Below are 11,000 nucleotides of genomic sequence, written 5' to 3'. Positions count from 1 at the left end.
GGGGAACTCAGAGTTCTTAGCCCTCAGATCCAGAAAATAAGCTGGGAATACCATCAAACAAGAACTGGAATTTAAGAGGGTAACCCAATTTCCCAGAAAATAGAGCCTACCTAGAATTAGATAAGAAAAATGAGCAAACAACAATAGCAAAAAGGATCTAATTCTAAAGAATTTTTATGTAGACAAAGAGCAAGGTACAGATATAGAAGGAGACAGTGAAAGCAAAGGAAAAACACACAAAGTTCAAAATAAAAATATGGATTTGACAAATTCTGGAAGAACTCAAAAAACACTTTCAAAATCACTTTCAATTAAGACAGGCAGAGGAAAAGTGGGAAAGAGAAATGAAAGTGATGCAAGAAGAAAGGAAAGTGATTCAAGGAAAAATGAAAGTGATATTAAAAAAATGGGCCAATTGAAAAAAGGAGAACCAAAAACTGACAAAGGAAAATCAGGCCTTAAAAATCAGAATTGACCATCTAGTAAGTAATGATTTCATGAGAAATCAAGAAACAATAAAGCAGAATCAAAGGAATGAAAAAATAGAGGAAACCAGAAATATCTACTGAAAAAACAACAGACCTAGAAAATTTATCTTGGAGAGACAATTTGAGAATTACTGGACTACCTGAAAGCCATGATCAAGAAAAAACTTTGGACACCATATTACAAGAAATTATCAAAGATAAGTACCCAGAGATCCTTGAACAAGAAAATAAAATTGAAATTGAAAGAATTCACAGATCTCCTCCAAAAGATTTCCTCAAATGACAAATTCCAGGAATATAATAGCTAAATTCAGGAGCCACCAAGCTAAGGAGAAAATTCTTTAAGTAGCCAGAAAGAAACCAGTCAAATACCATGGGGGCTACAATCAGAATCACACAGGACCTAGTAGCTTCTACATTAAATGATGAAAAGGCATGGAATATGATATTAAGGAAGGCAAAAGATTTGGGTTTACAATACAGAGTCACTTATTCAACAAAACTATATATTCTTTCAGGGGGAAAAAATGAGCATTCAATATAATAGAAGATTTTCAAGCATTCCTGAAGAATCAGTCAGACAGACCAAAACAAAAAAATTGAAGTCCAAACACAAGGCACAAGAGAAGCCCAAAAAGGTAAATGAGAAAGAGAAAATTTAAGAGACTCATTAAGTTAAAACGTTTATATCTCTACATGAAAAGAGGATTTCTGGAATTCTCAAAAAGTACTTAATAGGGGGCAGTTGGATAGCTCAGCAGATTGAGAGCCAGGCCTAGAGACAGGAGGTCCTAGGTTCAAATCCGGCCTCAGACACTTCCCAGCTATGTGACCCTGGGCAAGTCACTTAATCCCCATTGCCTAGCCCTTACCACTCTTTTGCCTTGGAACCAATACTGATTCCAAGACACAAGATAAGGGTGTAAAAAAAAATACTCTTAGTAATAGAGAAAATGGAAGGAATCTATTCATAAAGAGGGTAGAGAAGTAAGCTGATTATTATGATATGATGTAAATGTGATGATATGGAATGATATGTATGTATGCATATGAATGATATGTAAAAAAAAACAATGAAGGAATGAAAGAGAGGGTTGCACTAAGAGAAAAGGGAAGGGAGAGAGAATGGGGTAAATTATATAACATAAAGAGGTGTAGAAAAAATCATTATAGAAAGGAGAGGATAAGGGTGGTGATGGGCAATGCTTAAACTTTACTCTCATTGTAAAGGGCTCAGAGAGGGTAAAACAAGAATACTCAATGTGGTATAGAATTCTATCTTACCCCACAGAGAAGTAGAAGGGGAATAAGACAAAGGAAGAGCGAGGTATATGGAGGAAGGAAGAAGTAGAGAGGGTGACAAAAACCAAAAACTGGTGAGGAAGAACATAGAGAAAGGGAATAGAGCAGGATTTAAAAGGGGATAATAGGATGAAGGGCAATATATAGGTAGTAATCTTAATGCTCAATATGAATGGGATGAACTCACCCATTAAACTGAAGCAGATAGCAGAGTAGATTAAAAACCAGAATCCTATTATATGCTGTTTACAAGAAACACATTTGAGGCAAGGTGACACACACAAATTCAAGGTAAAAGGCTGGAGCAGAATTTATATGCATCATCTAAAGTAAAAAAAAAGCAGGAGTAGCAATCATGATACTAGACAAAGTCAAAGTAGAAATTGAGCTGAGTAGGAAGGAAATTACATATTGCTAAAAGGTACTATAAACAATGAAGTAATATCATTACTAAACATTTATGCACCAATAATATAGCATCTAGATTTCTAAAGGTGAAATTAATAGAGTTTAGGGAGAAAATAGATAGTAAGAACATACCAGTGGGGGACCTCAGCCTTCCCCTTTTAGAACTAGATAAATCAAACCAAAAATTGAATAAGAAAGAAGTAAAAGGAAGTGAATGAAATGTTAGAAAAATTAGAGCTAATAGATATCTGGAGAAAATTGAACAGGGATTAAAAAATAATATACCATCTTCTCAACAGTACAAGGTACATATACAAAGATCAACCATGTACTAGGGCAAAGAAATATTACAGAGAAATGCAGAAAAGCAGAAATAATAAGTGCAACTTTTTCAGATCATAATGCAATGAAAATTATAATTCACAAGGGTCCATGGAAAGGCAAATTTAAAATTAATTGGAAACTAAATAATCTAATTCTTCAAGACTGGTGAAACAAAACAGAAATCCTAGAATAATTATGGACTTCATTAAAGAGAATGACAATGAGGAGACAACATATTCAAATCCAAAGGACACAGCCAAAGTAGTACTTGGGGGGAAATTTGTATCTCTGAGTGCCTATATCAACAAAATGGCGAGGGAAGAGATCAATGAATTTGGCTTGCAACTTAAAAAAAAATTTTTAATTAAAAATTTAAAAATTAGAAAAAAAATTTAAAATCCCCAGATAAAAACTAAATTGGAAATCCTAAAAATTAAAGGAAAAATTAATAAAATTAGAAGTTAAAAATAAAAATTGAACTAATAAATAGGACTACAAGTTGGTACTTTGGAAAAAAACAAATAAAATAGATAAAAGTACTGATTAATCTAACTAAAAAAAGAAAAAATCAAATTAACAGTATCAAAGATGAAAAGGGTGATCTCACCTCTAATAAAGAAGAAAATATGGTAATTATTAAGAACTATTTTGCCCATTTATATGGCAATAAATACGACAATCTAGGTGAAATAGGTGAATGTTTACAAATATATAAATTGCCTACATTAATAAAAAAGGAAATAGAATACTTAAATAATCCCATCTCAGAAAAAGAAATTGAAGAAGCCATCAAGGAATTTCCTAAGAAAAAATCCCCAGGGCCTGGTGGATTCACAAGTGAATTCTATCAAACATTTAAAGAACAACTAATCCCAACACTATACAAATTATTTGACAAAATAAGTAGAGAAGGAATCTTACCAAATTCTTTTTATGACACAAATATGGTACTGATTCCAAAGTCATGCAGACCAAAAACAAAGAAAGAAAGCCACAGAAAAATCTCCTTAATGAACATAGATGCAAAAACCTTAAATAAAATACTAGCAAAAACACTTCAGCAAGTTATCACAAGGATTATTCATTATGACCAGGTGGGATTTATGTCAGAAATGTAAGGATGGTGTAATATTAGGAAAATCATCCACATAATTGACCATATCAACAACCAAACCAATAGAAATCACATGATTATCTCAATAGAAAAAGCCTTTGACAAAATACAACACCCATTCCTATTAAAAACATTAGTAACTATAGGAATAGAAGGGCCATTTCTCAAAATAATAAACAATATATATTTAAAACCATCAGCCAGTATCATCTTCAATGGGGACAAATTAGAAGCCTTCCTAATAAGATCAGGAGTGAAACAAGGATACCCACTATCATCTCTATTAGAAATTCTAGCAGTAGCATTTAGAGAATAAAAAGAAATTGAAGGTATTAAAATAGGCAATGAGGAAACTAAACTACCACTCTTTGCAGATGATATGATGGTCTACTTAAAGAATCCTAGAGCATAGACTAAAAGACTAGTGGAAATAATTAAGAACTTTAGCCAAGTTGCAGAATATAAAATAAAACCACATAAATCATCAGTATTTCTATATATTTCCAACAAAACTCAGGAGCAGGAGTTAGAAAGAGATACTCCATTTAAAATCTATCTACTAAGACAAATACAGGAATTATATGATTCACAACTACAAAATATTTGTCACACAATTAAAACTATCTAAATAATTGGAAAAAAATTATTTACTCATGGGCAGGACGAGCTAATATAATAAAAATGACAACCCTACACAAATTAATTTACTTATTCAGTGCCATTCTTATAAAACTACCAAAAAACTTTTTTATAGAATTAGAAAAAAATTATAAAAAAGTTCATCTGAAAGAACAAAAAGATCAAGAATATCAAGGGAAACAATGAAAAAAATGTGAAGGACGGGAGCCTAGCAGAACCAGATCTTAAACTGTAATAAAGCAGTGATCATCAAAACAATATGGTATTGGCTAAGAGACAGCATGGTGGATCAATAGAATAGACTAAGGATAAAAAACCTCAGCAAATTAGAGTTCAATAAGCCCAAAGATCCCAGCTTTGGGGATAAGAACTCACTATTTAACAAAAACTGCTGAGAAAATTGGAAAATGGTATGGGAAAAATCAGGCTTAGATCAACATCTCATGCTCTATACCAAGATAAATTCAAAATGGGTAAATGAATTAAATATAAAGAGTGAAATCATGAATAAATTGGGTGAACATAGAATAGGATACCTGTAAGATCTGTGGAAAAGAAAGGAACTTAAGCCAAAGCAAGAGAGACCATTACAAAATGTAAAATGAATGATTTTGATTACATCAAATTAAAAAGGGTTTATACAAACAAAACTAATGTAATCAGTATTAGAAGGAAAGCAACAAACTGTGAAAAAATCTTTGTTACAAAAAAATCAAGCCATTCCCCAACTGAAAAATAGTCAAGGAATATGAATAGGCAGTTTTCAGATGAAGAAATCAAAATTATCAATAATCACATGAAAAAGTGTTCTAAACCTTTCATAATTAGAGTAATGCAAATCAAAACAACTCTGAGGTACCACCTCACACCTAGCAGATTGGTCAATATAGCAGAAAAGGAAAGTGACAAATGTTGGAGGGGAAATGCCAAAATTGGGATATTAATACACTGCTGGTGGAGTTGTGAATTAATACAATCATTCTGGAGGGCAATTTGGAATTATGTCCAAAGGGCTTTAAAAGAATGCCTACCCTTTGACCCAGCCACATCATTGCTTGGTTTGTACCCTCAAAGACATAATTAGAAAAATAAAACTTGTACAAAAATATTTATAGACACGTTCTTTGTAGTGGCAAAATATTGGAAAATGAGTGGATATCCATCAATTGGGGGAATGGCTAACAAACTGTGGTATCTGTTGGAGATGGAATACTATTGTGCTCAAAGAAACAATGAACTGGAGGAATTCCATGTGAATTGGAATGACCTCCAGGAATTGATGCAGAGTAAAAGGAGCAGAACCAGGAGAACCTTATACACAGAGACTGATACACTATGGCACGATGGAATGTAATAGACTTTTCTACTAGCAGCAATGCAATGACCCAGGACAATCCAGAGGAACTTATGAGAAAGAACACTATCCACATCCAAAGAAAGAACTATGGAAACTGAAATGCAGAAAAAAAGACATGATCAATGGTGTAGTTCGATAAGGATATGATTAGGGTTTTAATGTTAAAGGATTGCGCTACTGCAAATACGAATAGCATGGAAATAGATTTTGAACAATGATACATGTATAACCCAGTGAAATTGTTTTTCAGCTTGGGAGATAGGGGGAAGAGGGGTGGAAAAAATCATGAGTCATGTAAATATGGAAAAATATTCTAAATAAATTATTTTTTAAAAAATATTATTTGGTTAGGGGTGAATGGAGGGTAGTTTGAGGAGGGAAAAGGCTAAAAGAAAAAAAATACTGCTGAAATCCTGGAAAGAAATAAGCACCTAAAGAAAAATGACACAAATAGGAATGTAAACAAAGGGACATAGGGCAAGAGCAAATGTTATAATTAGACTACTGCACTTCTACCCAAATTTACCAAAGCCCAAGACCCCCTCTATCTCATTCTTACAAGGTAAATTTAAAGAGTCCAAACCACATGATATTTAAGAATCTGATCCCAATGAGAGGTGCCTCTAACCAAATAAAAAAATAATCTGACCTATGTAATGCTCTGTACTTTACTTCAAAATATAAAAATTTAGGAATATTAATACTATTATAACAAAATCCTCTTCACAGAGATTCCCACTTTGCTTTTGTCTCACTGATAACTGCTCACTATTTTAAAATAAAAATTTTAGCAAATATTTTAGCAAATATTCTGACCTGAATAATCTTTGGCCGATGAAGGAAAATCTCAGGAGGAAAATCTTGCATGATAACATCTTCCAACAGTTCACAGGTATTCCAGACTAAAGTGAAGTTATTACTTCTTAAAGAACTAAAATAAATAAAGGCATTGTTTAGAAAAACAATCTACCTGCACACTAAAGATCATCAAATACTTTAATAACTCCATTAGAGGATACATTTCAAACATACACTGCATTACCAGAAATTTTGTTATAAAAGAGAGAAATATTTCAAGAGACCTAGGAACATGTTCAATGAGACTGATTTTTTCCATAACATACCTCAGGTAAGGATCCTTTTCTCCTCTATCCCCACCAAGTGGGTACACCCACCTTCTTTGTCCTGTAGAAGGCACCCCTGATACCTTTCAGGACTTTGCCTGATCCAACAACTCAAAAGCCAAAATGTCTCAGTCACCTTTGGTGACCAAAATATGAGTCTTATGAGTATGTACTTCCCTTTAGCCAGGATCAACCCCCATCCTCAAAAGACCTGAACTTGAAATATGATCACTGTCTTCTCCTTAGCTGCATTATCGCTAGCAACTCAATACTAAAGAGAAAGAAAATCTTTTTTAAGAAACACACTTGTTTTTATAGAATCTGTTAATTCAATGCACTACAAAATAGTTGGTCTAATGTCACCCAAGTCAAACAACTGCTATCACTAAGTCATTTAGTTATCCCTCTACTCATAGATGGCGCTGAACAAATGAAACAGCATTTGCCTTCCATAGGTTTATAATTCAGGCCAACAAGACAAGCAAACACCATGCCACAAACTAACTGCCACTAGTTGACAGGCAAGCCAGTCATGACAAAGCAGTAAGACCCAAGATCTCCTTCTTCACTCACCCACCCCAAGTGACTAGATAGAATGTCCAAGAGCCTCATGAGTTGCAGGCTCTAGCTCCACCTCAATGCCATCATTAAGGGAAAAGCCACCAAGGGAAACACAGGCCTAGTAGCTTCCCCTGACAGTACCATAGTCTTCATGTCCTCAGTAGCCATGGTCACTTAACATCCAAAAATCAAAGCTACTTTCAACCACTGTGCTTAATGTTCTCAAACATCAGATGCTTTTTTCAATCCAAATGACACTAAAAATGGATTTGTACATTATTTCTCCAATACACTACAGGCAAACTGGATTACTTGCAATCCAGAATTCTAGACCTTTCCAACTGCCCTGGCATTTCATCCTAAGGATGATAGGGCATTGACATCTTCATGGCCATTTAGGTCTAAAAAATGCAGGGTCTTTCCATCTACCTTGCAATTAATCTTTCCATAGGTAGGGTTCTCCCAATTAGAATGTGAACTCCTTGAGATCAGAGGCATTCTCATTTTTCTATCATATCATCAGTACTTTACACATAATAAGAACACAATGGATCTTTATTTATTCATTCATTTATTACACACAGTCATGGAAACACAATTCTTAAACATGGGAAATAATTTCATATATTACATACATTAAAGAAATTTATGGTAAAGCATAGCTAAAAAATATCTTCAAAAAGTTGTCAAAATTTATTCACTTTAGGCACTGCTCGAATAATGGAGAAAAAAGTGTAAATAAAGAGAAAAATTTCCAAATTAAAAAGCAGAATAAGAGGAAAATAATTTAGTGAATATGCAGGTTCTCCCCATCCTTAAATCTTGTGCTAACCAAGTCCTTCTAGAATTACAAATGGACTTTAATTTAGACTTATTAGTTTGAATGAAATATCTCAGTATTTTAAAGTACACTTCAGAAATTACAAATTATGTTTTCAAGGACCTATTCTAGTGATAATGAATCTGCACCCCCATGATACAGGTGAGCTCCCCACCTTGCCCCAGGCAGGGAAGGAAGGAGGCATTCCCATTGGGCTCCTGGGCAAAGGGATGGGTCATGTCTTCAGGCACAGGTGGAGAGGGGGAGGGGGACAGCCCCCTCCAGCACACCTGCCATAAGTTCACCATCACAGAGCTATTCTATGTAAGGTTTGAGAAGAGTCTCTAATAGTATCCTGCAGTCGGATGGAAAGACTAGCCTGGGGGCAGGGAAAAGTCAGCTGAGTATTCTGGGAAAGAGAACTGACAGCTAAGAGAATTCTGAGCAATGGACTCACTTCCAGCTTTGGAAGGATCCTATGAGGAACATTTCCTGAGGGTCAGAAAAATATCTGAAGCCAGGAGGACAAAGAACCTTATTTCCACCTTGTTATATATCTATCTCCAGCTAGAAAATCCTCCACAACCTCCTTATACTGGTCTCCTGCAGTTTAAGACTGACAAGGAGGCAGTTGGACTCTGTCCAAACCCAAACTGCCCTCTCCTTTGGGCTCTCCCCATTTTTATACCCTTCCTTGGATAGATCACAGTAACTTTAGGTTAAGTTAGGGTACTATAAAGAAATAAGAAACAGGGTATTGGGGAAAAGGCTTGGGGCACAAAGTCTCTGGCCAAAGGCTTTTGATTCCTGGATCTCTGTCATATCTGTCAAATTTATTATAACTTAGACAAATATAAATCTAAATAGGAATGCAAAAAGGAAGGGAGAGAACTTGTGTCCAGTAACAATTGTGAGTTCAACAAATGTGTAAATTTCTTCTTGATACTAATCCAGTTACATTTCAAACCTAGCATAATGTAAAAAAGATACAAAAACTTTAAGTGTAATCAATAAACAAACATTTATCAACTACCAATGCCTGGCACTGTGCCAAATCCCAGAAATAAGATGAAAGCAAAATAGTCCCTGCCTTCAAGTATCTTAGGTTCTAACCAGAAAGACAATATAAAGAGTCAAGTTTGAATTTTGAAAATTTGAATTTGATCCAATGTGGTTGACTATTAGGGAATATTTGGGGCACTTAAAGAATTTCCAATTTGCCTCTAAATAATTTCTTCTGTGAGAGAGTAAGAATAGAGAAAACAGTAACACTTTACAACTCACAAGTTAAAGCCTTTCCTGGACTCAGTACCACAAGCAAACATTAGGTCTCTGTCAAGGTAAAGAATCCCATTGATTGTACATCTTCTCCCACAGGAGCCCCCTCACCTCCCACAAAGTGCTGTGTTCAGGCCTGCCCAGCTTGTTCATGCAGTCCCATACAGAGGTGAGTAGTAGCCCAAAACCTCAGATGCAGCCATTATTGATTAGAGTATTTGTTTATTAACCATTTAACATGTATAAATAAACCTATGCTGCCATTTTAATTAGGTTCCTATCATTTTTCATGTCACTGACAAAGTTTTTGAGTAGTATTCATAAACTCCATGTTCTCCATAAGCTCTGTGGTTTTTATTACCCAATTTTATGTAGCAGAGTGATTTGGGGGAATGTAGATGTTACACTGTAGCAGAACTCACTGTCAAGGCAAAACACATACAAAGCAGTAATGAGATAACATTAGAGGAAAAGGGTAGAAGGGCCAGGAAAGACCTCATTCACAAGATGATCCTAAATAGTAAGATCTCTAATTTCTTACTTAATTCTTCATATTTTTGGCAATTATTTAGATCATATTATCATTGTGCCTGCATAAGTCATCTGAAGGGAGCAGCATGATAGTCATTAAGAACTGGCCTCGAGGGCAGTTAAGTGACTCAATGGATTGAGAGCCAGACATAGAGACAGGAGGTCCTAAATTCAAATCTAGCCTCAGATACTTCCTAGCTATGTGACTCTGGGCAAGTCACTTAATCCCTATTGCCAATCCTTACCACTCTTCTGCCTTAGAACCAACACACAGGATTGATTCTAACATGGATGGTATAAGGGTTAAAAAAAAAAAGCAACTGCTGACATCAGAGACAGGAAAACCTGGATTCAAATAATGCCTCTGGAAGTGCTGTCCTGGCTATGTGACCCAGAATAAATCCTTTAACCATCTGGTGCTCCTAGAAATTCTAGAGTTGATATGAAATGCAGAACAGGTGCCAACCTATATTGAAAGTAGGAGTTTCCTTACCAAAAGTTCCCTACAAACCAAAGAAATCACAGGACTAATCAAAAAAAAAAAACCTGAATAACATTCATCTAATTTTCTGTCCTAGGAAATTTTCTGTCATGAACCAGATAAATGTCCTGGGAAGATGATTGAAGCTGTTATTATTAAGTCAATAAATAGTTGTTTCCATATGCCTAAAGAGGGAATTACTAACCATTACTCATCTCTTCTGCTTTCTGGGCTTTACAAGATGAACTCCTACTTGAAAGCACTTGTGGATCCACATCTTGATCATTCCTTGGAGGACAAGCAACTACTTACTTCCTCTTCAAAGAATCTATCCTGTCCTCTTTAAAGAGCCTTATTTTTCTTTCTCAGTTCCCAGTATTCAGTGATTCTTTTTCTAAATAATATAAGTCTACTCTCTAACCTCACGTCACAGATTATGATTTCCAAGATGCTATCCACCTCTCCGAGTACAGATTGGAGCTTTTTGCCACTTTATTTTTCTTGCCTTTTTTTTTTTGCAACAAAGCTTAACATGGAAGTATTTTGTATGATTTAATATGTATAATGGGTATC

At 34.9% G+C, this 11,000-nt stretch overlaps 1 protein-coding gene across 3 annotated transcripts in view; it reads right to left on the bottom strand.

Moving 5' to 3' along the window:
* Positions 1-11,000, bottom strand: part of RTTN (rotatin) — a 266,106-nt gene that overhangs the window by 242,476 nt on the left and 12,630 nt on the right. For 2 of the 3 annotated variants that reach the window (XM_007487781.3, XM_056823598.1), the window contains exon 6: positions 6,449-6,563. In XM_007487781.3, coding sequence (XP_007487843.1) covers positions 6,449-6,563 — 115 coding nt within the window. Of the gene's footprint in view, positions 1-1,977; positions 2,111-6,448; positions 6,564-11,000 lie in introns of those variants that run through there. The other variant, XM_056823599.1, reaches the window with a different exon arrangement.

This window comes from Monodelphis domestica, chromosome 3, assembly GCF_027887165.1.
Source record: "Monodelphis domestica isolate mMonDom1 chromosome 3, mMonDom1.pri, whole genome shotgun sequence".
Taxonomy (NCBI): Eukaryota; Metazoa; Chordata; class Mammalia; order Didelphimorphia; family Didelphidae; genus Monodelphis; species Monodelphis domestica.
Note: the sequence above shows the minus strand (reverse complement) of the source record. Positions and strands in the feature narration are given on the sequence as shown.